Raw genomic sequence first — 27,048 nt, 5'->3', positions numbered from 1 at the left:
GCTTAATGTGAGACTTAAACGACATGTCCTGATCAAAGATAACTCCAAGATTCCTCACAGTGGTGCTGGAGGCCAGGGCGATGCCATCCAGGGAAACTATATCTTTAGATAATGCGTCACAGAGGTGCTTAGGCCGCAGAACAATAACTTCAGTTTTATCTGAGTTTAACATTAGAAAGGTCTTGGGGAATTTTGTCTCTAATAGCTAGAATTTCATCATTAAAGAAGCTCATGAAGTCGTAACTACTGAGAGCTATGGGAATACTTGGCTCAATAGAGCTGTGACTCTCTGTCAGCCTGGCTACAGTGCTGAAAAGAAACCTGGGGTTGTTCCTATTTTCCTCCTATTAATGACGAGTAGTACGCTGCTCTAGCATTACGGAGGGCCTTCCTATAAGTTTTAAGACTATCTTGCCAAATTAAACGAGAATTTTCCACTTTGGTGGAACGCCAATTCCTCTCAAGTTTCCGCGATATTTGCTTTAATTTGCGAGTTTCAGTATTATACCATGGAGCTAACCGTCTTTGTTTTCCTCTCAGGATGGACAAATCTTTCATGTATGTTATGAGTGCAGAGCAGACAGTTAGAAACAATTAGACAATGGTCAGAACTGGTAAGGAATTTTTCAGTTGCAAAATTATTGTGCACTTTTGTACTCTCATTCAGCAGGGCCAGAGGACTTCAGATGGAAGACTTCAACTGCATTTCAGTTCTGGGAAGAGGTCACTTTGGAAAGGTACACATCTACTCTAACGTGTTCTCCTCTGCACTATACCTGTACAAAAAGCACCTGAGTACTCAGTTAGTGAGAAATGAAGGGGGAAATGAGGGATGCCTTGCTGACCTGGAGGTTTAGGATGCTGAACGTCCACTCCAAGTCCGGCCAGGGACCTCTCAGGTCTCTCTCATCTCTCCTTTCCCACATTTCCTGTCAGCTCTGAACTGAAAATTACATCTGAAGGATATTTGCATGAAAATTTTCTCCTGTATCCTGTAACTGATCCAAGGTGCTACTAGCAGAGTATAAGAAGTCAGGTAAACTGTACGCCATCAAAGCCCTGAAGAAAGGAGACATTGTGACTCGTGACGAAGTGGACAGGTAAGAAATCCCTCAGTGCATTCATTTAAAACATTATTGTGGTGTCAGTGCTTCGTTCCACTACTCCATGAATGGAGTACTTATGAAATGAGATCAGTTATAGTAAGGAATTTGGGAAATGTATTTGGTATTTTCAACATTTGCAGTAGTATGGAGTAAGTATGTTAGTAGATTTTCTGTTTCATGATGAACAAACCATTCTCAATATAAAAAGTATTGTAAACTGGTTCTGCTCCCAAAGCAGAGAGCATTTATAATTTCCTGGGAGCCAATTAATAGTATGTGGATTTTCTTTCTAAGACAACAGTTAATGTACTTTTTATTTCTAATTTTAACCACAAAGTGTGGGGATGTATTGAGTGTGGTAAAATTTCCCTCTGTTTGTTAGAAGCTTTGATTTAAAATCAGAGCAGACAAATGGAAAGCCTGGAGCAGTGGAGTGATCCAGCTGACCTGTAACATCTCTTTAGTACTTGTCACGTCAGTATAAACTTGAAAGCCTACTTTTGTCCATGCTATGATCCTGTCATTTTCCTACTGATCTGATTGGTCAGTGCTTTGGCTGTTGACAGGGTTTGATCCAATCCCCTGTTCTAGGGCAGGTTAGCTGTGTAGCATCTGTTACCATAGTGATTTGCCCTGATTAAATGTGAGCCAGCTTCATAAATACAGGAAGTCCTGAGATAAGCCCAGAGATAGGTGGATAACACAGTAGCCTCACTTTGTGGGATAGGCCTGTGGAGAACCTTTGGACTTTTTTCCTGCTCCTATGCTGAATATTACTTTAGAGGTTTTTAGGTTGATTTCCTGTGTTCCAGGCAGCAATTCTTTCTGTTCCTGTCGCTAAAGTATGAGAATAAAGTTACAGAGACTTGACATAGTAAATCCATCATATTGTCCTGGACAAAGCTGCATTAGGAATGAGCGGCAATGCAAAGGCAAGCAATGACCTGTAAGGAGGATTTCAAGTCACTTCAATTCAGTTTTATTTATATAGCGCCAAATCACAACAACAGTTATCTCAGAGCGCTTTTCATAAAAGAGCAGGTCTAGACTGTACTCTATGATGCTATTTACAGAAACCCAACAATCGGACCCGGTGACAAGCATTTAGAATAACTATATAGAAATAGCCAGTCTTTCATGCAGGTCATACAGAGACATCAGTATTATACTATAAAACAATATTTAAATAGTGAAGGCTATAAAATAATGATTAGCTGAGTGTTTATATGTGACGATCTCCACTTGTCTCGTGTGTTTGTGTTCAGCCTCATATGTGAAAAGAGGATCTTTGAAGTGATCAACGCCTCACAACATCCTTTCCTAGTGAACCTGTACAGCTGCTTCCAGACTGCAGACCACGTGTGCTTTGTGATGGCCTACTCCCCTGGAGGAGACCTCATGACACACATTCACACCAGCATCTTCACTGAGAAACAGGCCAGGTTAGCGCTCCCCTCTCTGTAAACCAGAGCCCACTGACCTGCAGCAAAAATACAGGATGTTGGATGATTTCCTTTACTTTCTCTCTTTCTCTCTCTTTAAAGGTTTTATTCGTCGTGTGTGTTGCTCGGCCTGGAGTTTCTCCATCAAAACAAAATAGTATACAGGTGAGTCCTTCTCAAGCTGCTTTCTGAACAGTATAACTTGATACTTTTACTTTGTCAGGAGCATGTAGTATAATTAGGGTTCCAGCAGCAAAGCTATTGTATCTGTATAGTATTCTTCTTCTCGTGCCCTGAAAGTCTCTGGATCTCAGAAAATGTAACACATACAATTCCTAAACTTGGTAGATAGGTTGGAAATCTCACCCACTACTCAAAAAATAACATCCACCCATTGGCAATCTGCATCAAAAGTTTCACAATTAAAATTATATTTTTAATTACATTTTTCAACCTGTGTCTTTTAAGTATAATTTTACATAAAGACTCCTAAATCAAAATTGCTGCACAAACTTGTTGCATGCGTTCTACATTGCTGAGCAGTCTTGGGATATTCTGCCACAAGGGGCGCCACAAATGCAAAGAATGTATATCTCATAATTGGCTCCATGTTTATGTTCTACAGTCACTTCACTGTATAGTATGGTTATGATTGGCCAAAAGGGAAGTGGTTTATAAGCATACACCGTAAAACAATTAATAGCCGAGTCCCAAATAGCCGCTTACGTCGTTTACTGGCCTGGTGTGGGAGCACATTTTGACAAATAAACGCAGGTCCCAATTTAAACGCCTGGTCTGGTTTTTATAGAAGTTCTTTGGATTTATAAAACCTCTTAAACCCTGCGGGGTTGCCCGCTTTAGCTGCTTCTAAGTTGCTTAGATCGTTAATTCAAATATTAATGTTTAAACTTATGATCAATATGTCAGTATGGACATGCTACACATTGTTAGATCAGTTAGATTCTCCACAATTCAATCATTCAGTTCATTTAACGGAAACAACAAGACCTAAAGTCTAATTCTTATAGATTTACCCATTACCTTTGAAGGAATATAAATAATCAAGGAACGGACACATTCGGACTTAAAGAGCGCTTCAGTCTGTAAGGGTCCACCGATCAAAAGAATCAAAACAGCTTTTCATAAAAATGAATCCAAGTTGTGAATCCTTTCATGTGAAGTCCATCGCTCTCTGTCTGCTAACTTCTGTCACACTTCTCTCATCCTGCACACTGTTATTGTTTTCGTGAGGTTGCTGCCTTCAAAATAAAAGCGCATAAGCCGTCTGTCAGAGCTAGATCAAATAAATGCCGTGTATTTGATATTATTGGATAATTTTTATACAAGTAATATTCTGTTTGAAATAAATAAACTGTTTCATAGTAGCCTATTTCAGTTTTGTGCAAGAGGAGTTAAAGGCGAGTGACCCAAAAGACGCTTTGAAATTTGATTTGAGTGTTTTTTTTTGCTGTCCAGACTTTCTAAAATGAATCTGGAGACATTCTGGATATGCCAAAAAACAGATTAGAACCAGTCTGAACAAGGCCGTAGTTACTGATGCTTATATGCCGTTACCACAGCAACCCATGCGGATAGGTTGGTGATGTCTGGACACATAAATCTGCACTGATCACTTGCAAAACAGTGCAGACAGTCTGTGTTGGAGCCATTCTGTGTATAGCCATGGGTTGGCGCTGTGTGCAGCCACAAGTCTACTTAAGACATTGGGTAATTAGTGCAGGTGTGGCGCACTGCGAGGTGCATGGTTTTTGACCGTGAGGCACGGCGTGTAATTATGGAGACTGACTTGAGTTAAGTTATTATTGAATAAATGTTTTATTTTTTGTTATGTTAATAAATGGATTGGCATATCCGACGTTAAGTTCAGACTTTCGAAAGTTTATTATTTTATTTTATTTAATTATTTTAAGCCAAAAGGAAACAGCACGCCCGAAACACGCGTGCAAAACAACTTAAATGTGCGCCAACAGTCTGATTAGAGAAAGAAATCTGATTTGCCTGCGGTCTGAATAAAGCCTTTGTTCCCTTTAAATGTAAGAAGGTACAAGAAAGCACGTCCTCATTGGCTCACAGTGGAAGTCACCTTACCTGAGGATACAAAGATCATGGGTTCCAGTCCCAGGGTGATCAAGTCCTTGCCTACTCTTCAGGTTCTCTTCTCTAAACTGTGCATTGTGCTTGGACCCTGTCAGATGCCTCTTATGGATATATTTTTGTTTGTCTGTCTGCCAGGGATCTGAAGCTGGATAATCTGCTCATGGATGCTGATGGTTATGTCAGGATAGCAGACTTTGGCTTGTGCAAAGAAGGTAAGAAATGGGGATTTTGTGTAATTTTCCAAGGTCCAGTAAAAGTTTGAGAGAATGTGAACACCTTTTCTTGTGATGGTATATTATAATATTGCAGTAGTTTCTATCATATTTTAATGTTGAAGTTAGTATGTGCAAAAAGAGAGCAAAAGTATGTTTCTGTTAGCAGCTCTGATTGACAGATTGTTTACAGTTTTTCACAATTGCTAAGACACATTTCTTTAAACCTTCATAGCACGAAGCCCAGTCTTAAAACTACATTCACAATCTTCTGGCAAAATCAAACAAACGCCTCAAAACATAAACACAGCCAGTCAATATGAAAAGCACCACAGAGCATTCTTTAAACACTACGTCAAAAAACTGAGAACACAGCGTCCAGGCATGTAGTTACAGAATTTTTTGTTTTTGCATATAGGAAACACAGTTTCCAATTTAAAAAAGAATAGTAATCACAACGTAGTACTGTAAATATGTAGTATACTGTAAGCACTGCAAGTAATACAGTATTGAATATCTGTATATTCAGCCCAAAGAACAAAGAAAACTCTAAATGAAAAGACCTTTACACTCAAAAATGTTGTGCAGACCCAAAATCAAAGTCCATGAGAGATTCATTCTACCTCAGCATCATTTCTTTGTGCTGGGTCCGGCCAGAGGACTTTGTCCACATCACATGCAACCTTGTTCCTTGCCCAGAAAAGGAGGACAACCCTTAGATGTGCTGGACGCAGCCTGACTGTAACAACACTCCACATCTATCTCCACATCTATCTCACCACAGGCCAATTCCATTGCCCGTAAGAGATTTTCCCTAGTAGACCTTCCACCATCAGGCAGAGAAAAATTCTTTTGGATTGAAGTAAGGGTTGTAGGTTGAAGGTAATCATTTATAAATCACTGGTTGCTGGTTTATGGTGAACCTCTTGCTTAGCCACAGTGAAAGGTGACATTGTCCCATAGACAGGATGTACTGCCGGCTGATGATCCTGCTGCTCACACTCAAACACAAAATTCCAACAACCACCCAGAAAAGTAAGAAGTGTTATATGGCCCCGAGGTTGAATGAGGGTAGAGAAACTGCCCCTTACGTATAGCTTGGTCAAAGGGTGACATTGCCTCCACGCCAGGGACCACATTTTGGTTTGATCAGCTTTGATAGCTGGGTTGTACTTGTGTTTAACTTTTGCCACATGCAAATGCATCTTTTGCCATTTTGTAACACAAGCACATCACAGTGCAAAACGTGTTTTTAGTGAGTGAGAATGTGTTTAGGGTTTTGCAAAAAGAGTGGATGAGATTTGCAAACAGTGTCTTAACTATCTGAACTTGTTTGGTTGTGTGAACTGGTTCGACAAATGGGTTTAGGCCACTGAGCACTGGGTTCAAAGATGGGGTTTAGTGTTTTAGCAATTGAGAAAAACTGTAATAATCCCTGTTAAATGTGTCTATATTGATATCTAAGTAAGGCTGTACTGTGTGCAGGTATGGGCCACGGGGATCGCACCTCAACATTCTGTGGCACACCAGAGTTTCTGGCCCCAGAGGTGCTGACAGACAACAACTACACCCGCAGTGTGGACTGGTGGGGGCTGGGGGTCCTCATCTATGAGATGCTGGTGGGGGAGGTCAGTATAAGCCTGGCTGGTAGGTACTAAACATGGCAAGGGCAAAATGAGTACCCGCTCAGGGGAGCAGGGGCTCAAAGGGCCCAGGTTCAATCGGTGGTATTTAGATGAATACCAAATATACATTATGCAGCAGAGCACAATATACACTGGACTGGAAAATGCCTTAAAGCTTTAAAACTGTTGGCAACTGACATATGACACCTTTTATATTGATATGTTGAACGTGTTAGCAAACGGTTGCTTCCACATCCAGTAGTTACAGAGCAACATGATCATTCATGTGGAGTGGTGTTTGTGTCACCTGATGAAGTCTCCATCAGCTCCTGAGAGAAGTATGTGGCTCTTTAGCTGCTAAATGCTCCACGAGCTAGTTTCTATGTGTGTCTCTCTCTACTGTGTCTGTCTGCTGATTGCTGCTGAGCAGGTCGTGTACTGTGGCTTTTTACAGCTTTTTTTCTAAATACAGCTGCTGCGAGAGTGAACCAAAACAAGTTACAAAGTTGCAGCTGGACATATAAATAATGAGCTGAAGCCGAGGGAGCTGCAGATCCTTATCATAAAAATTTATTATAGCCACTTTAGGGTAGGCTTGTATGAGACGGCTCACAACCAGTTTGATTAAAAGATTTCTGTTGATTCAGAAATCAGGAATTCTGAACTGTGGATTTTGTCCCCCATCTCTCACGATGGAATTGCAGTAGGAAGGGATTTCTTTGAGATCAGTATGGACAGAAGGAACAGTTACAGTGAAACGGCTGTTTCAGTGTGTGACTATTGTTTTGAGACAGACTTGAAAATATGTGAACCTATCCTTTAACATGCAGGGTGAACAACAAAGTTTGGCAGATACCTATCAAATGTTTATCCAGTGTTCAGGCCAAATGCAGACCCAGGTGATCTACCTGGACTGTAATATAACCATAGAAGGAACAGAGGAGTATTAAATTTGTGCTGCTCTGTGTTCTCTTTCAGTCTCCTTTCCCAGGTGATGATGAGGAAGAGGTGTTTGACAGCATCGTCAACGATGACGTGCGCTACCCTCGCTTCATTTCTCCTGAGGCTGTGTCCCTCATTCAAAAGGTTGGCCTCGTATCAAAAGGACATGAATTCTCCACGGGGGGTTTCTCGTGATCTTTTTAGATGACGATATCCCTGCCCTATCCTGTATCAAGACAATTGGTTTCAGTCAGCATTTGATTATAGTACAGTGCTCTATGGTGTGAGGATTGTGTGTCCAGTTGTACTGACTCCATTGCTCTCACTGTGTTTTAGCTGCTGCAGAAAAATCCTGAGATAAGACTTGGAGGAGGAGAGGAAGACGCCTTGCCGATCAAGAGACACAAATTCTTTCAGGTACAATATTGCTGACAAGAGTTAGTTAAAAGTTAGTTAGTTCAGCTGCTCGAGGCAGCTGTGTCCATCTTTAAGAGAAGGTTTACAAAGAGCAGCACTAACTGACTGCTGCATGCAACTCCACAACCAGCACTTGTCAGAACTGCTGCTGTAACAAGTAAATACTAAAACAGAAAGTTAAGGTTTTAAGTGGTGGTCAAAACACTGTAAGAAGTTCAAATGTAAATTCAAAGGTAAGCACTGAAAGATACTGAAATGAATGTTTACACATTCATTTCAGTATCTGGGTTGAATGAAGTTTAAGTAAAAGAGCTGAAATCGCTGAGGTGATAAGTGCTTTAAGAGATCCATGTGTGAAGCGCGAGTGAAACGCAGCCTGTATAGACAGCTGGACTGATTTAAAACAGAGGTTTCTATGTTCCGACAGACAGGCTTGAGACCAAGGTTATTATCGTTAACAAAGACGAATTAAATAACAAAAACTAGATGTGAAAAAACACTGTCGTTAACTGAAATAAAAATAAAACCAGGCTTTACAAAAAAATAATAACCAACTAGAACTGTATTGTAGGTTTGCAAAACTAACTAAAACTAACTCAAATGAAAGTCTTTAGTTTTCGTTTATTTATTTATTTCATAGGGCCTAATAAGCCTATATTTGGAGTGGATATGAAGCCGAGAGAACTGACGTTGCGGGGCAGTTGGTCTGGCCGGACCAGTGTAACCCCAAAATCTTTGAACTATCAGATTCTGTGACTACACCCAAACGACTGTGTGTGTGTGTGTGTAGTGTGTATAGTGGGAACAAGATAGGAGAGCTGACAGCTCCTTGAGGTACCCCTCTACTACAGTATTTTACCTTTGAGAGTGTAGCATTTACCTTCACTTGTTGTGACCAGTTTGTTAAAAGAGATTAAAACCATGTAATAATTACAGGATTAACTTTCATGTCAGTAAGCCTCTGAACAAGCAAGTGAAGACAGACAGTATCAAAAGCACATGCGTAAGCCTCAGATACTTCTAAGTGCTTCCTAATTAAATGAGACACTGTAATGACTGCGTCCACAGTAGTATGCCCCTTCCTGTATGCAAACTGGAAGGGGTCGAGACAAGAAGTTAGTTCTTGTTTAAGTAAGTTCACCATTACCCTCTCAAAACACTTCATAATGGGTCTGAAATCCTTATTTACCTTATTGGACATGAGATTTAAGGTAATGGGATGATTATGGGTTTCTTCCAGAGAGCTGGAACAGGATGACTATCTAGTGACAGCTGGAATAAAGGGTACCAAGCCTCAGTCCGTTCAGATGTGCGTGTTTTTAGCAAGAAGGCAGGCAAGTCATCCGGGCCTAGGGATTTCTTGTTACATGCTTTGCTAAAGATTGACTGTACCTGCTGACTGTCAATTTTCCTATTGCCTGAAACGGCATTAAATAGTCTTATTCCACTACCATTCGTAGAGAAGATTCGTTCTGTGTATCATATCTTAGAAATAAGTCATTGAAATCCTTTGTCACAGTCATTCACAGAAAAAGACGATGATCATACATTATGAACTGGCAAAATATATTTTTTATTGGACACCAGCTTGAGCAACAAAGTAGCACACCCCACAGCACTGACTGCATATTGAATCCTTGTTTTTTTGTGCAACCTCCCGGTGGTTCTTGCTCTTCATTAACCCGTTGTTTGTTAACAGGGAATGGACTGGGACGCTCTCCTGGCCAAAAAGCTGAAGCCTCCCTTCCTGCCAGTCATCAAGGCGCCCAAGGACGTCAGTAACTTCGACGAGGAGTTCACTCGCCTCAAGCCAGTCCTCACCCTCCCACGAACAACCTGCATCCTCACCGCCGAGCAGCAAGAAATCTTTGCTGACTTTGACTTCTCTTTCATGAGTTGACCCTGTGCTGCCACATCACTGTGAAAGGCAGCTCCTGTTTATACCTACTTTTACTTGCCGTCAAGCTCCTCTGATTCAACAGAAGCCGAGAAACTACCTGCCTGTTTTCACTTCCTCTGTGCACAGTCTCTGTGCCCTGTTTACTGTGACACGCTACAAAGTCCTTTACAGTTTACAGACACATTTTGACACTCACTGGGTCTGATTTCATGATACAGCATTTACTTGTTAACATTTGTCATCTCTGCCAAATAGATTTAGAAATGTTTTTATGCTGACTGTTTCAGTTATCAAGCACTAAGACCAAAAGGCTGGACATTGACTGTTTATACTCTGTAGAGACACAGTATGTCACCAGTGCAGTGACTTAATTGTTTTTTTTTTTATTTTTTACAAATGAACATTGTGCCACTGATGTTCCAAACATCAGCACTGCCTCTAAATCCAAAGTACTTAATTGTTTATTGTTGTGATCTTAATGAAGGGAATTGACTCGTTTAAGGCCAACGTATTGAATGTACCTTTACTATTTAGTATAGCTATTATATGTCCATCTGTTGTAATCCTTTTATGTTTTTGGGGATGTAATATACTGAAAATAGCCAAATCGTTTAGTAAAGTTCTTTCATAGATATCTGTCAATACAACCGGATTTGGATTTTTTAAATAATAGGGTCATGAAGATTATGCTTATATACAACAAACCAGCCAATATGTAAAGTGTAAACTACATGAAGGAAAATATTAATGAATAAATTTATATCTGCTGGACTCAGGAAACTTATTACTAATTTATTGACGTATACAGTCATTTCAAAGTAGTAAAAAACATTGCATGACAATATTGCATATAATTCAGAAGTACACAACATGAATTAAATGTTAATTCATATAAACCAGAGCTTTCACTGACTCCGTCCGACTGGAGGCAATCTGCAACACCACTGCTGTACGTTTAATTCATCACCACATTTATTGCTGTCTTACAAGGTTGCTATTGCACGAGGAAAAGCTCAAAAGGAAAAACCAAACAGCGTATTGCACTCAGAGCTCTCTTAGCTATTGTTCCACAGTATTCTTCAGTTACTCGAATCAAACAGTCGTACAAAAATCTAAAGACATTTTCAGGTTCAAAATAGTTTAAAAATGATATACAATATAAAATGGCTTGAAACGCTGTCCATTGAAAGTCAAAGCATCCTGTACATCATGATTGGATTGGATTAAATACTAGGAACAATACAGTACAGTTTTTCAGACCATCATAATTCAAAATATTCATAGTTCAATATTTGCAATGAAAATTGATTGTAATTCATCATTATCTCACTTCAACTAACAAACAAAAGCTGCTGAAGCAAGTGGACCCTGTGAAACCTCTGTGCAGAAGAAATAGGACGCAATTACAGCAATTTATCATACAGAACAAGAATAGAATGAAAGTTTCTACACTAAAAACTAGTGTACCATTTCTTTTTTAAATTCTCCAACTTCAGGATCTGACTCCAGTGAGTGAACAGAGAAACCAGAGCAACCACAGATCTGGACTGTCTACACATGCATCTAAAACAAGTACATAGTTAAATAAATGTTTATGCAATAGTTGACATTAATAACAGTAATCTCCAGAGTTAATTAACAGTCCATCAGTCAGGTTTACCACAGGTCATGTTGAGACCAGAACAACTCTGGAATTACTACCCACATAAATGATTCAGTGGGGGTCAAGTGTGATGTGGGTGTAGAAACAAAGACTCAGCTTGAGTCAGCAGGGCTTTATAACTAGCTTCACTCAGAACCTCAACATCAGATGGTAAAGTGCCTGCAGACAATGTGGATAACTGCCTGTCTTAGGGAAATGTACACTTGTAAACAACTGTTAGAACAAGGGCTGTAGTGCTGGTAACCTGTTGACCGCATAGAGATAGTAACTAGTAGGTACCTTATTTGGCGGCACACAACACAGTTTTAGTCTTGACAGCGACTTGTGGAGAGGAGGAAAAAAACAGGAAATGTGGACTGCAACAACATAAGATAACACGAGTAAGGAACAGACTTCAGAACAGATGTTCAAGAATGGAAGTGTAGCAGAGCTATGGCGCAACACAGGTGCCTCTATAAAAGGTAAACTGCACACAAGGATAGTTTATCTCCAACTTTGTGGTCAAATCCCGAGAAGTCGTTCATGAGAGCAATCCAGCCTGTTAATGCTTGTCATGTGTTCCTAGACTTGGTCGCTGCCTTCCCTGAAGTATACCTGCTCCCACACGACTGTGCCCCACACGCAGAAGAAACCCCAAAGGTTGTGGAAGGTGCCGCGGTCGAAGGGGTTTTCATCAGCGCCGCAGTGTTTGAGGTAGGAGATGCGGTGGCGCGACATGAACTCCCAAGTGGTGGTGTTGAGGGAGACCAGGTACAGGTGGGAGCCGAGCAGGAGCAGCACAATCAGCAGGAGCAGGGCCACCAGCACAGCCACGGCCAGCAGCATGCCGTTGGTACGCAGCCACAGCTGCCAGGTGGGCGCGTAACTGAAACCCGTCCTGAGGAAACAAGCAGGAAAGAAGCGATCCGTGGAGGCTTTGCAGCTGCAGCATATCTCAGCCAGCAGAGATGATTGGTGACCGTAGTGTACTCACCAGGCAATGTGCAGCCCCCACAGCAGCACCAGCAGCTGGACGGCCAGGTAAAGCACAAACCAGCGGTGGTTCCTCTCACCTACACAGTTCTCAATCCAGGGGCAGTGATGGTCGTAACGCCTGACACAGTGCTGACACGTCAGGCAGTGCTTTGATCTCATTGGCTGCTGCTTGGAATAAAGGTTATTGTATTTAGAAGAAACAAATTAAAATGTGTATTAAAAAACATGCATGCTATGTGGATCAGAAGCCTTAAATTGAACCCTGTAGTTATCAGCCAGCTGTTCTGTAAATAGCTGCTGTTGCTCATCAGCCTGGAAAAATGAGTTGTAATAAGATTTCTCAGGCTGTAGACCCTAACTGTGCCACAGTACACAGGATGTCTCAGGTTACCCAGTATTCTGTTTTGGGAAAACGGACATATTAACCATTTGTTTAGTCACATAGAGCAAGAGAACAACAACCACTGAGCTGGAGAGATCTCATCTGTGTTCACAGCTCCACCATCAGAAAAAGAAATTGGGAATATAGGAGGTTTATGTCAGAGGAAAAACCTGCACGCACCTGGGGCTTACATTAAGAGTGAACATTTAACCAAAAGTAGACCTATATTTCTGTCTAAATGTATGTGGCTTTACAAGTTCTTTGGGTTTAGGTTGATATAATGCCCTGTACATAAACAAGGCTTTTCTCAGCTGCTTCTACTTGAAAATAAATCTTACACAGCATCAGAAAACATTCCATCTAGATTAGTTTGGTGTTGTCACGTGTCTGGTCTTGTGTTTTCATGTGTGCTTTTTTTTTTTTTTTGTTATTCTATACCACTGAGGGATCCTACTGTACAACTGTGTCATATTACAGCCTGAGAGCCACACTGGCACCACAGAGAGATTACAAATGATAAACTCCATGTCCACTGATAATAAGTCAGTTAATTCCAACATTTTTACAAAACAAATATTTAACTCAGGGTCCCCTTCTACATCTGACAGTGTTCCCCAGTTCTGCCTGTTATCAAGAACAGTATGTTATTACTTCAAACACACGACCCAAGTTCCATTCTGTACTTGACAACTGAGCAAGCATTGCCCACCATCCCTGGGATCTGGCTGAAAGCCTTGAAGAGGCTAGTAAGTGGACCTTGAGTTTAATGTCTTCTTTTTTGTCAAACTACCACTAGGTCAACTGTACACACTATATGAAATAAAGCATGGAAATCGACCAAAAAAGAAAGTTTCCAAAAAATCCTTATCTTTTAGTCAAAAATTTCAATATAAAATACATGTGGTGACAAAATATCAACACACATCACACGCTTACACCTCAGAAATCTTTAACTTGGTTTATCTGTGTGAGAGGCCACATGGGCAGCATACCTGCAGCAGACAGTGGCCACAGCGACGCTGTCGCAGGGACTTGGTGGTGGGTGGGATCATGTCCTGCTGCTCCTCAGTCACTCCCAGCGTGAACTGGCACAACACATGCGACAATCAGATCAGGGAAGCCACTGCCCATTCACTTCAAGCTTTTATCATGACCTGTTGTGTGTGCTCGTTTGTCATTTACATTCCCACAAACACGAAAACCACATTATAAAAGAGCACCCCACAATCTAATTCAGATTGTGTTTTGCACAGAAAGGTTCATATAGTATCAGTATAGAATCAGTGATTCATATATTTTTACACTACCTTACACACACACCATTATCCCAAAACATAAGTGTCCCAGAAATTATCTGCCTTTTTCAACCAGCAACTGCCTTTACACATATTACCAGGTGGGCTCCAGTGCCAGTCAAACCATTTGCTGCTTCTTTCTTAATACCAGCCATTCTGACAGAGATCTGTGACATGGTAATAACAGAAATGTATATTAGGATCATTAATCACCTGCAAATCGCTGTCATCAGACAAGATGAAGCCTGGGTCCATCAGCGAAACCGCGAAGTAGAGCAAAACCGACACCAGCACCAGCAAGACGAAGAGCACAGGCTGGACGAGCTGGCCCGTCTCCTCCTGCTTCCTCAGCTCTGCAACCAAAACACACAGCAGCTCAAACACACTAACAGAGTCCTGCTGGGAGGTCCCAGGCACAGCCGGGACCCCAGAGGCTGTCTCCCAACCAGGCAAGTTTATTTCATATGTCATAGCTTCTCATAGTGTGAATGCGAATTTGAATGGAATGCCTGGATCTGGAGCGTAGCCTTCTTGCTTGGCTAACATTAGTATGTTATCGCCATTATACATCAGGAATTAGCTTGTCAATCCACAGAATTTATTACTTTAAGCCTACACAACATGAAGTGCTATAAAGTGTGACAGGCTTACCTGTGTCATGCAGGAAGAGTATCAACGTTATGACCCATGTCAGAATCACATGAGCTGTTCTTACCAGAAACCCTGAGCCAAAAACATTTTTGAACATGGTCCTAGCATGGTACAGCATCCATCGCAATCTTCAGATGGACCAGGCAGTTCAGACTGACAGGACAGTCACTGACAGGGAAACCAGTGTTTAGTTAACGGTAGCTACTAACTAATGTCACATTTATATCCAACGCGCAAAAATAAACCGCTAATGTTAATGTTGAAACTTCAAAAGGCTTTCTTTCAGAAACCTAACGTTAGTTAGCTAACGTTAATGTCGTCTGAGAAATAACGGTGATGTTGCGCCAGGCTGCGCTACCCTGCGGCGTTTACGATATTTCACAATGAAACATTGAATTGAAAATAAGTCGAAAAACAGAATCTCTGAATTTAAGCGTCTTGAATGGAATTTAATAACTATACTGACTAAGATGCCACACTTACAATTGAATACAAGCAGCCCGTTTCGTTTTTAATGCATTTGTTTTGCTGTTGTACCTTTTCAGTCTCAGCTGTGATTGGCCAGCATCGGTCACGGGACAGCTCAGGATAGGGTGGCCGGGAGGGACAATAAGCCCAAGCAAACGACTGGACCTACGGAATGTTTTGTTGTCCTGTGGCGTGTAAACACAGAATCATTTCACCTCAGCAGGGTAACTGTGGAAGAGTGAAGGGATCACAGCTGCTGACATACACAGCTTTTTCACACCGACATGTATCATGCATGTATTATAAGAATACCAGAAAGCTGTTACAGAAAGTATATCAAAGTTGATATGATAAAAATATTATTCATTACACTGTTAAATGAAACTGTTGGGTTTTTATTCTGTAAATGACTCTGAAGGTAGTCTATGGGCTCAAGGTAAATATCTGAAGTCATGCTAGCACCATCTCCCTTCACATGTCACTGTAAATGCCTAAGCTGCTGGAGGTTTGCCATGATTTATGTTTTAGTACAATGCTATGAAGGAAATATTCCTCAAAACAAACAAATTAGCTCTTGGAACTTTAAACAGGGTAATAAAGTAGAATGAATTTATTAAAAAGAATGGGAGAGGACACTAAGTGAGGTATTTTGATTATATTTTTTGTTACATGTAAAACAAAGTCTATAAATTCCCAAAACTCATTGCCAGTCCCTTTTTTGTCATTAAGTGATCACATGATTTGTAGTTCTTCTTCAACAAAGAGACAATTGCATGAGATGCATTAAATGACAGTCTGATATGATTATCTTCACATACGGTTCAAAATTCATTTAAACAATTGTGCATTCTTAGGCTGAAACCACCCAAACACATCTATCCAGGGTTGCCATCTCCATTCTATACTGGAATCTCTGGTGCCGTCGCACAATACTCTATTAATCAGACGATTGTTACTGAGCCTGCAGCTCCTTGGCCGTTTTTTCATCCAGTATGAAGAGGTTTGGCAGCGTCTTCCCTTTCAGCAGCTGCTCTAGGCCCTGACAGAGGAAGTGAGATGGAGGTTAAATCACAGCACCATATTTAATCAATTAGGAAGGGATCATTCTCAACATAAAACACTGAAGATGACAGCAGTGTATTTCTTGTCCACGAATAATTTAAAAGGCAAGCTGAGAAAATAGAAAACCTTTCAAGGAACAACCGGCAACTGCTCTGCTCTAATTTAACAATCTAGCCCTGTCTCTATAAAGTGAAACTTGTTTCCAATTTCCTTAATATTTCTATTTGGATCTGTGGGCACTTCCATGTCCTCACCTCTCCAAAGTAGGAGACCAGTGGTGAAATCTCACATCGCGCTGGAGGATCGTTCCCTGCTGAAACACTACGGGGAGAAAAACACATTTTTAGAGTTCAAGGATACATTCAGATTTTTTCGAGTCTATCTTTATACAACAAGCCCATATGCACAGTAAAAGAGTTGTTGGTCAATGTGATCATTTCTCCTCTCCATAGAGGGAATTTCATACTGAAAAATTTGGAATATACCCACTTGATTTGACTGATGCTGCCTATTAGCTCAGCTTAGGGGGAAACAGCTAGTCTGCCCAAAGTTATTGTTGTGGTTTTATAAAATAGTTTCAACACATAACAGAACGCAATGATGTGATGAAATATGATTTTGTAGTATTTGGGAATGTATCAAAAGACCCTTTCTGATGAACCTTTCTGTTAGCATCTAAGCATAGAGGTTGTCGGATGCTGTGCAGATTGTAAAACCTTTGAAGCATTTTGACATCAATAATGTTATTGGTTGCACCTGTGCTTTCCCTGCTAAGACAAGTCTAAATGTTTGTTGTTGAAAAGATGTAATCTGTTTCCAACCCATTCAGAGGACCTTTCTGTTATATTTTGTCCCAGGCTATTGTAGCTGCAGGGTGTATATAGGAACATTTGCTCTGACCTGGCTGTAGGAGAAAGGGTTTTCCCATGTTCATCCAACAGTGTGGCTCTTGCAGCCATGGCCCAGCGGCAGTGTTGAGCCAGCAAAGAATTTCTGGCCGTGGTCGGGCTGTCTGTGGCTGCTCCATCTGCATTTTTCAGGGGGGAAAACTCATCCTCCCTCACAACCTCAAACGCAACAAATTTCCTTCAAAAGACAGACAGTACATGTTTTAATTAGCTGTAGAGGAACTGTGTTAGGACTTTTATCTAGTGTAAAAGATATGCTAGATACCTTGAGAATGGAAAGACATCAAAAACAAATTTCTCCATCTTTATGCCATTTGGTTTGGTGGGTTTGACCTGATTGCCACATGTGTCCACAAAGGGCACTTTCTTGATTGCTACATGTTGTTTCAGTTGGCTTTCAAATTTCCTGTAAGATAAAAAAAAAAACAATAGTATGAAATACAGGACCTAACAACATGCAAACGATGGTTATAGATAGGGTTTATCAATCATTTTTTCCACAGCTTTGTGTTACGGAAATCTGGCCATTAGGTTTTGTAGTTTTTGAGATAATTTCTTAGCAAAGTGTTAATAAAGTCTATGGGTTGGTGCTACAGGTTAGTTGGATGGAAAGACATCAGACTTAACATAGCCATCACTGCTTTCAGCTAATGAAAACAGCTTAAAGCAAACTTTACTCAAACAGGTGGAAATTTGTTGGGTACTATTTTTAGCTCCAGATTAATCTACCTTTGGTGCTCGAGTCAGTGCATGTGGGACTGGGTCAGAATAAACTACAGTGTGTGTGTTTAGGATGATGAAGAACATGACACTCAAGTTGACACAAGAAGAGGCATTACTCTGTGATTCACATGTTTTACAGAGAAGATTTCTGAGCCAAACTCTTTTTCTTTAGCTAAGGTTAAGCTAAGTGTTTCACCTCCTTTTAGCTCATTGTTTTGGTTCACTCTCACTGCGCTCATCAGCCTTGCTTCCAGATTCAGCAGGGAGCTGTTTTCAGTGAAACTTAATGCACACTACCTGCTCAACACCAAACAGCAGACAGACAAAGTTATAGACTAGCTGCTGAACATAACATCCAGATATAAATGTGTCCAGCTGAACTTTGCTGGTCATTATGTCCTCTGTATACTTCCATGCATCAACTGCCTCTTTTCTCTAGTCTATAGTGTTTTTCACTCAAATCAGTCTGATTTCACTTGCTGGACATACAGAGGGATTCTACAAACACATCTGTGACAGTAAAGGCTCTTACTCTGCTATATCCTGCAGAAAAGCCCTGGTAAAGAAGTGGTTGCAAATGTTTCCAGCACTGTACACCAACTCCCCTCCAGGTCCTCGGAGCTCAGCTGTCTCTGGTTGGAGCTCGCTGTACTCCACCACCTGGAAGACGCCTTGAACCCTGCAAACCACACCCACTGGCTCTGCAGGGTACGCCTTCTCCACCACCTGACACATGATAGAGGGGAAAGGCCAGATGGATTTTAATTTAATTTAATTTGTGGTGACCCCGAGTAGTCGAAGATTTGATGCATAGAAGGAGCCAGATTTGACTGCCAGTCTCCCAGTCAAATCTTTGCAGAGGTGTTATGAAAAAGGATCACACCATTTTGCCGATTTGGGGGTGCCCAACATCTGATTTTACATAGAACTAACGGTTTTCTCCTAAGAAGTTAATATACAGCCTATTAAGGTACAAATATCAACATATATTGCTGTAAATAAACATGTGACAAGAAAGAAGTTTCTAATAAATCTTTTTAAAGTGAGTGCATAAATCCAAAATTGTAACTGGGGGTGATGAGCTGTACATGCACCTCGCGGGACAGTCAGATCATTTATCACCACTGATGAACCACACAAAGAATATTATATTGTTTTCAAACAGTACTTGGAATAGACTCACAAGGTGCATGCAATTCTTGGCATTATAATTATTAGGGGGTGAGGGGAAGGTACCCAGAGAGCTGGGACATGTTTAGGGTTCACTCAGTGGCTGTAATAACCTCTTATTTAATTCTTTATTCAAATAACAGAGTATTTAACCATATTGATGTATGGTTGAGATATTGAGCATCAATATTTATATTTCCATTAAATAATGTAATTTGCTTTCTTTGTGGGAGTGAGGGGAGAAGACTGATGATATTCTCATGTCTGTGGTGTGGTAAGTACAGAGCTGAGTCTGGGCTTGGCATAAAAACTGGTAGCAGGGAACAAATAGCCTGGCTCTGTCCAAAGTTCAAAAATACATCTACCAACACCTCTAAAGTTCACTAATTAACAGATAGTATACCATTGTGCTTAATCTGAACACAAACAGATGCCTCCCCCAGCTCTGTATTTAATGCACATGACATGAGATGTTAACCTTCTCATCTAACTCTCAGAGAGAAAGCAAATAGGCATATTTGTATATACTCGACAATTTTGAATTGAATATTTCCCTAAATGTTTGGACTCTTTTATATCTGCTGAATGATATCACTGTACCTTGGCTCCACAGTCAGCCCCTTTGCTCACACAGAACCCAATAAATACGGGGTCGGCCATCTTAACCAGGATGTTGTCCACACAGTACACGTGCAGGTACTCCACTCCCCTTTTCTTCAAGTCTTCTAGCACCTTGTTGTCCACCAATGCCTGGTACAGACCGCCATTCCCGTCTGACAGAGGATGAAGAGGTTTGGAAACACGGTTCATTACACACATCTGTGGTAATAGTTGAAAACAAAGTGATTTTGTGGCCATTGGCATCCGGGTCTTCTGAAATGTGCACCTACCTGGGGCCATGGCTATCTTCCCTTTAGCCTGCAGGATGACCTTTCCATCAAAGGTCACTGCTGGGATCATCCTTTGCTCAAACATAACGATGTTTGATGGCTCCAGACCAAAGTAGTTGTTTTCTTCAAAGAATTTCTCAGTGGGAGCCAGAGTAAACTCACTGGTCATTATGTACCTGAAGAGTTACAATAAGAGTTTTAAAATGTTACATTTACCCACTACAACCTTTGTGACAATATTTCACCTCCCCGAGCATAACCACAGAGCCAGAAACTGCAGCTATTATCAAAATGCTTCTTTTAACAATGGATCGCATGACTACTTTTAAGTGAAAGGGGAGACTTTTAATGACAAACCCACAAATAATTTTAACCAACTCTGCAGCTGCCTTCAGATCTGTTGCGTGGATCCGAATCCACATGTACGTGTAAGTCATCCACCTGCCGCCACCCAAACTACTTTCTCCTAATTAGAGAGCTGCACCCACATGGACAGATCAGTCGACCCCTACCGGTCCCTGTAGCTTTCTAGGTCATCTCTTTGTGTTGTATTTCTTTAACAATTTACTTCAATGATTACAATTTATACAATATATTTAAATATGTGATTTAGAAGTAACGATGGCTTAACCACACAAAATGAGCTAGCTACGACTAGTTAACCTGTTTATTTGTATCTGCTACCTTATATATGTGGAATAACAAACGAAATAAATAAATGCAGCTGTAGCCACAGCAAGCTACCTCATCAGCAAAATAAAAAAACTTTACGTTACAACAAATGTCAGTGAGTCAGGTTCTGGTGTTTGTGAAAAGTTTACAATATGTAGTTACTGCAATTTGGCTTTGAAAGTTAAGGCAGGATTAGCGGCTAATGCTAAAGAGAGATTATTTTTACCTAAAACGAGTGAGTACTGGATTTACATTTTCCTACTTAACAGAAACACAACATCAGATGAATGCTAATGTGGCTGGATGTGTAAATAAGAAACTGCTTGCTAACAAGTTTGCCATAACGACTTTTTAAGCTGCGAGGTAAATCAAAGTGTACTGCACTCAAATGTCTGGGAGTTTATGCCTCATGTCGGCGTAAGCCTACAGAACATATGATGAGAGTAGTGGAGGAAGATGTGTCTTATTAGTCTTACCATGGAACGGTGCATTTTGAGCCATGCGTTCTGCCTGCCAGCTCCTGGATTTTGTGAATGCGCTCTGCCTGGATTTGATACAAGGTTTTGCCACTTGGTAGCCCAACGTTATACATCCCTTTGGGATACTTAACACCAAGACGGGTCCCCTGACCTCCAGCCAAGAGTAGGACTCCAACTCGATTCTCTGAGATTTGCAAGAGCCCTGTTAAAACAGACAAGGGCATGAGCAGCAGCAGGATGCCTGTAAGTCAACTTTTCATTGGCATTTAAACTTTACAACAAGTTGCCCACATAGTAAACTAAACCTTTTGCCATACTGTAAGGTGTGTTTTGCCTGTCTCTGTAAAAGTGCTTTATTTTCCTCATTCAAATCTGTTTTGACAGACAGAATGTGTGTGTGTGTGCGTGCAGGTGGGTTCATATTTCACTACGTAGGTGAAAACTTCCATAAAAACTTTACAAGCTGGCATTTATCCTTAAACTTTTTACTCGCTTCATCATGCTGTAGAAGTTTTTTAGAAGTATGCAAAGAGTTTACACATGGTTTTGAAAGTTTTGAAGTTTTTGGAGTTATGAAGGAATGAATCTTGCAATGATTCAAAGCAATGATTTGAGAAATATCAGGAAAAAAAAACACTTTGTTTTTTATGCTTCTTTGCTTTCTTGTTAGTAATCTTGTGAGCTCTTAGATTTACTGTCTATTTACTACATTTTTTTAAAGTAATGTGGAGTGGAGTCTTAATCCCATCCAGTATTGGGGGTCCTATCACTCCCCGACACTCAGCACTGGAGCCTTGCTGGGCTGCATCCCAGAGTCCTCTGCTCTACACTCCATACACCCATGATTGTACACCAACCAACAGCATAAACATCTATTACATTTCCGGACAACCAGGGGTGGAAAGTTCCTTTTTTCTGACCTGCAAATGGGACTGGTAGATGAAAAAAAATCCATCGGCCAAAATAAAAACTAGCTTTTGTGTGTCACACAGACATTTGTTTCAGTACTTTTAATTGAGATAATAAAGGTATTATATCAAATACAAACTTAAAGAAGAGGCCACTTATAAGATATTTATTCACCTTAAATGTCACATACATACATACATACAGGATGTAATCATTGCAGCAAAATGTTTTCTCACTGCTATATACAAATTTAGTAGACAACAGCACGAAAGGCAATAGAATATATACAGAGTAAAAACTATAAATAGTAGCAGTAAGAGTTGTGTATATGTGTTTGTACATTTTTAAATCCTTCATGATATACATAAAGTGTAGCTAGTGTGTGCTGGGTGTGCATTTGTGTGCAGCTGAACTGAACCCTTTCCAGTTCGGTTGATTTTACGCTTTTGGCACCATCTGACTATTTGTTTTTTTTGTATTTTTTTTTACTTTCGAGCTTTTTCAGCACTTCTTTTCTTTTTACTATCCATATAGTCTCTCTCTCTCTCTCTCTCTCTCTCTCTCTCTCTCTCTCCTCGGACTGGGTCGGTCGACCCATCTCAGGACCAGGCTGGCCGTTACCAACTGGGCCCACTGCTTAATATTTACTATTATTACCATAATGAAATTGTGTAAGCGATAACAAACCGTCCTATGCACTGTCGGCCTTTAAAAAACGGCCCACCCCAAAACAAATGGTTCTTCTGGCTGCCAAAGATGCCAGGGTTAGGGTCACAGGCTCCTGGTCTTCTATTACCAGTACTGTGAGGAAGGATGCTACTGTAGGCCTAGCAGAAACAAGGAGGAGGGTAGGAAGAAAACAGTGACACTCAATGTAATTTGGGTTTGTAATTAACTCTACAGTAGTAGTTTGTACTATATGTGTAAATTTGTTCTAACGTGCTCTTTAAAAAGTAGTAGCCAAAGCATTGTTTGTCACATAATTACATTAAATGTTTAATTATCTGTTACATATGGTACTGCTTATAGTGCTGTCTAAATTATTGATTTTTTGATACATAATGATACTAATTATTTTAAACGGATTTAATACTGATTTTCCACATAATCGATTCCAAAAAACGCGCTTCTTTTCTGACAGCGAGGCTGACACACACCCCTCTCCCCGTCCCGCTCTACTGTGCTTTAATTGGCTAGTAGGCCTACTCGTCACTTGTGATTGGATGCTGGCAAAAGATACAAGCAAGCCCTTATGAAAGTGAGGATACAGAGCAGCGTTAAGGAAAGGTGCTAACAAAATCAATTGAGCAAAACACCTGCAGGACTGACGCTCCGAACTCTACTCCAGAACCTCGAGAGACATCTCCCCTTTCAATATCAGTGGAGTATTAAACAAGATGGCCCAGTAAACAGTTGTTGATAAGATAGTTGTCCTGTTGTTTGCCTAACAGACATTTGTAAGCTAATCTCAGACAGCAGAGTTTCAGTTGATACTTTGACTGAGGTCAGAAGTAAATTAACTGATGATGTTCTGCTTAACACACAGTACTATTAACTTTACTAACTAATAAAAGTTGATTAGATATTTTAGTATTTTAATTAATAAATTTAATCAATGTGTCAATTTATTTTTGGTATTGAAAATGGTATCAAATATCAATATTTTTCAAGGTATTGTATTGAAGTCAGAAATTCCAGTATAATGTCAACACTAGTAGTGAATGCATGTGTCCGTGGGTGGGATGCGTAGGTGTGGTAATGTGGGTTGGTGTGGCTCCAGTGCCAGGGTTGAATTTTTGTCCCAGTCTGCCCCTGCCTGGTGCACACTAGAAGATTTTCAAATCTTAACTGATTTTAAAGTGGGATACCCCAGACATGATGACAGAATTAACCAATTTTTAATACGCCACGGTGTGTACGCACCAGGCGATTAAGACCGGGCCGGTCCAGACCGGACCAGACGCAGGACCACTCTCTCTGCGTTTATACTAAAAGTGTTCAGAGTGGTGGTACATAGGATCTTACAGAAACTCGCCTGATGAGGCATAAACAGTCAGCTGGTTGCACTTGTGTGCGACATGTTTTGCTCAGAAAAAACAAATAAAGAGAATAAACCTGTGGGTGAACCAAGGCTGAGAAGAGGGAGTCAGCAGGTTAATACATTTTATAGCGCGAGCACGTTGGTGACACTGCCCGGTCAACTCGCTCTCATTGGCTGTTGCCGGTTTCTGATGAGAGGCTCCCGGATCGTGGGGTGAATTTAAAGGGGTCATATTCTGCTCATTTTCAGTTGTACCAGAACAGGTTTACATGGTTTCATTTTCAAAAAACACTATCTTTTTTGGCATACTGCACATTGCTGCAGCTCCTCTTTTCACCCTGTGTTGAAGGCTTCGTTTTAGCTATGGAGTGATACATCTTGTCTCTAAATGAGCTTTGTTGGGAGTTGCACATGCTCAGTTCCTAGTTAAGGACAACTAGCCAGAAGCAGAGTAGGGCGGGTCCTGAAAAGCCGCTAAACACGGCTTCGGTTCAGCTGTACATGTTCCTCTTACCAGCTTATTACCATAACCTGGAGCGAGAGTTTCAGAGTGGTGAGTTATTCATTTGTAACAAAAGAATCTTTCATCCATAAAGTTTTAACTGAGCTCTGTCTCTACATCACAGGAATAACTTTATGTCCACTGACTGCCTGGAGGGTAGCTAGTGTTTGGAAGGGAGAGGAGAGGCAGCAGGCAGATGTCTTGTTGTGACGCACACAAAATGTATGGTCACATTTTAAATTTGGTTTAATTTAACAATATCTTTTGTTTTGTAACACTGTGTATAAATTTGATGTTGAGTCACCAAAGTCCGCCAGTGTTTTAGCATTACATATATGTACCAGCGTATCAATAGCTAACCTGGCTAGTTGTAAACCAATGCTGTGTTCCATTTACCTCGGAAGTCGGAGGTCGGAGCTGGGAATGACGTCACACCCGAGTTGACGGCGTTCCAGTTAACAAGTCGGAAAAACTCGCTCGGCCAGCTGTTTGTTTACAACTAGCCAGGTTAGTTATTGATACGCCGGTTGATTAAAAAAACGCATTGTGCAGCATTTACTCACACTAACCACTGTAGCAACACGTCCACAGAGAGCTGTTGGACAGCACTTTGTGTAGGAACATTTATATGAGAAACAAGTACACAGAAGTGCTAATAAACAGTATAAACTACAGCTTTCACTAACTGTTGATACCCCGACAGCCATCTTGGATCACGAAGTCGGGGTAGTGCGATTCAGACATAAGGGGGCGTTCCCTTAGAAACTTTGAACTCGGAAATTCCGACTTCCCATGTCAACACCAAAACAGCTGGCTGAGCGAGGTTTTCCGACTTGTTAACTGGAACGCCGTCAACTCGGGTGTGACGTCATTCCCAGCTCCGACTTCTGAGGTAAATGAACGCAGCATGAGTGATGCAGCTCAGTGTTTTTCCACCGTTGTTTTTGAGGGCCTGTCAGACTAGCCGGTTGGCGAATTTATATGGCGCATTTCGCCTTGATGTCATAGGCTGCGATAGCTCCACTCTGGCAGGGAAGACTTGGGCCCACAGTGGGAGACTGGATGATTCACGGCTAGGAGGAGTTGTACGGTTTGGAGGGCGATTCAAATTACTTTGTGACTCATTAATCTTACAAGGGACAAGTATTTGATATATCAATTGGCATCTCCTGTGAGAGTTTGTTTTGTGAGCTGAAGCAGCAGGCAGCTCCCCAACGAGGGATGGGCTATGCCGCCGAAGGGGAAAACTAGTGATGGTGCTGGGAGTAATGACAAAAAGTCCAGACAATCTGAAAAAAGAGATAGATCTGACAATGGAAGTGGAAGTGAGAGTGACGAGTCCCAAAGCACAAGGAAAATGCCAAGATCTGAAGAGGAGGGTGGATTTAGGATGATAGTTAAATTCAAAGATAAAAGTGACAAAGCCTTAAACCCACTCAGACTATCGGAGGAGCTAAAAAACAAAATGGGAAAAGTTCTAAATGTTAAAATGATGATGAATGGGAATATACTTGTTTTTTGCAGAAATGATAATCAGAGGTTGAATGCCCTTAAAGTTCGGCATTTGCTTAACAGGCCTGTTGAATGTTTTATTCCTGTTCAGGCTAAAAATGCTAAAGGAGTGATCTATGTAAGCCTTGAGATAGAAGAGAGTGACATCTTGAAGAATTTAAAGGGAGCTAAGGTTGAAGCTGTACGGAGATTCAAAGAAACCGGTACTGCTGTGCTATTAACATTCAAGCAAGATATTGTGCCAGCAAGGGTCAGCCTTGGATATATTAGCTTGCCAGTGAGACAGTATATTCGTCCCCCACTGCGTTGTTACAATTGTCAACGCTATGGCCATGTAGCAGCAGCATGCGGAGGGGAAAAAAGATGTGGGAAGTGTGGAGGAAGCCATGACTTTAATGTAAAGCTGATATAGTCAAGTGCTGTAACTGTGGCGGAAATCATGTATCTTCATTTAGGGGGTGTGAGCATCATGTTAGAGCTGTGGGAGTAGAGAAATTGAGAGTTGAAGGCAAAATATCATACGCAGATGCCCTGAAGAAAGTGAGGGGAACGGGGGAACCTTCCAGACAAGTGGTAGTTGAAGTACCTTCTGATTCCCAGCCTGATAGGGAGAAAGTGAGGCAGATTGTGGGAACCCAGTCATTCCTGGCATTCATGGTAGATGTTCTGTGGGCAGTTAGAGACCAAACCAGAAGATCTGACGTTATTAAAGTGGTGGTGGATGCTGCAGATAGATTTCTGGAAGAGGCATATATGGGTCCTGAAGAGTTGCACAAGTATATGAGACAGAAACTGGAAGTTTATGAAAGAGGTAGGGGAAAACAAAAGATCACTGACAGTAATGAGGAATGTACTGGGGAAAGAAACATGGACATAAATGATGATAGTTAAATTGCTGATGTTTTACATCTTACAATGGAATGCACGGAGTTTGATGGCTAATGGACAGGAACTTAAGAGATTTGTTGATGAATTTAAGGATCT

The 27,048-nt window shown here is 40.9% G+C and overlaps 3 protein-coding genes across 6 annotated transcripts in view; 1 reads left to right on the top strand and 2 right to left on the bottom strand.

The window, feature by feature from the left end:
* Positions 1-10,533, top strand: part of pkn3 (protein kinase N3) — a 27,363-nt gene extending 16,830 nt beyond the window's left edge. For 2 of the 3 annotated variants that reach the window (XM_046067576.1, XM_046067575.1), the window contains exons 14-22: positions 668-737; positions 1,009-1,100; positions 2,372-2,548; positions 2,651-2,713; positions 4,802-4,878; positions 6,364-6,506; positions 7,482-7,589; positions 7,782-7,862; positions 9,562-10,533. In XM_046067576.1, the coding sequence (XP_045923532.1) occupies positions 668-737; positions 1,009-1,100; positions 2,372-2,548; positions 2,651-2,713; positions 4,802-4,878; positions 6,364-6,506; positions 7,482-7,589; positions 7,782-7,862; positions 9,562-9,762 (1,012 nt within the window). In that variant the 3' untranslated portion in view covers positions 9,763-10,533. The remainder of the gene's footprint in view (positions 1-667; positions 738-1,008; positions 1,101-2,371; positions 2,549-2,650; positions 2,714-4,801; positions 4,879-6,363; positions 6,507-7,481; positions 7,590-7,781; positions 7,863-9,561) is intronic. The other variant, XM_046067577.1, reaches the window with a different exon arrangement.
* Positions 10,534-10,540: 7 nt separating this feature from the next.
* On the bottom strand, positions 10,541-15,667 carry zdhhc12b (zinc finger DHHC-type palmitoyltransferase 12b). Of its 2 annotated transcripts, none has more exons than XM_046067582.1 (6): positions 15,212-15,667; positions 14,729-14,896; positions 14,291-14,430; positions 13,775-13,867; positions 12,399-12,565; positions 10,541-12,302 (listed from the first exon to the last, which is right to left on the bottom strand). In XM_046067582.1, exons 2-6 carry the CDS (start codon positions 14,844-14,846, stop codon positions 11,987-11,989), a joined length of 834 nt encoding a protein of 277 aa, XP_045923538.1. In that variant the 5' UTR covers positions 14,847-14,896; positions 15,212-15,667; the 3' UTR covers positions 10,541-11,986. The 2 variants fall into 2 exon arrangements, with proteins under 2 accessions (XP_045923538.1, XP_045923539.1); XM_046067583.1 differs by having other exon boundaries at positions 15,266-15,667.
* Positions 15,668-15,791: 124 nt separating this feature from the next.
* The window catches only part of uap1l1 (UDP-N-acetylglucosamine pyrophosphorylase 1, like 1), a 32,501-nt gene continuing 21,244 nt past the window's right edge, over positions 15,792-27,048 (bottom strand). The window contains exons 2-9 of the mRNA XM_046067581.1: positions 21,098-21,302; positions 19,950-20,125; positions 19,660-19,832; positions 18,422-18,615; positions 17,432-17,572; positions 17,159-17,344; positions 16,513-16,579; positions 15,792-16,235 (exon numbers count right to left, since the gene is read on the bottom strand). Of these exons, the coding sequence (XP_045923537.1) occupies positions 16,149-16,235; positions 16,513-16,579; positions 17,159-17,344; positions 17,432-17,572; positions 18,422-18,615; positions 19,660-19,832; positions 19,950-20,125; positions 21,098-21,302 (1,229 nt within the window). The 3' untranslated portion in view covers positions 15,792-16,148. The remainder of the gene's footprint in view (positions 16,236-16,512; positions 16,580-17,158; positions 17,345-17,431; positions 17,573-18,421; positions 18,616-19,659; positions 19,833-19,949; positions 20,126-21,097; positions 21,303-27,048) is intronic.

Source organism: Micropterus dolomieu, linkage group LG13, assembly GCF_021292245.1.
Source record: "Micropterus dolomieu isolate WLL.071019.BEF.003 ecotype Adirondacks linkage group LG13, ASM2129224v1, whole genome shotgun sequence".
Lineage (NCBI taxonomy): Eukaryota > Metazoa > Chordata > Actinopteri > Centrarchiformes > Centrarchidae > Micropterus > Micropterus dolomieu.
Note: the sequence above shows the minus strand (reverse complement) of the source record. Positions and strands in the feature narration are given on the sequence as shown.

Coding starts and splice junctions, on each gene's coding strand:
- zdhhc12b (XM_046067582.1), bottom strand. CDS start 14,846: ATGCTGTACCATGCTAGGACCATGTTCAAAAATGTTTTTGGCTCAGGG. Junction 13,868..14,290: donor CTGATGACAGCGATTTGCAG/GTGATTAATGAT, acceptor GTGTTGTGCCAG/TTCACGCTGGGAGTGACTGA. Junction 12,303..12,398: donor TGGGGGCTGCACATTGCCTG/GTGAGTACACTA, acceptor TTGTTTCCTCAG/GACGGGTTTCAGTTACGCGC.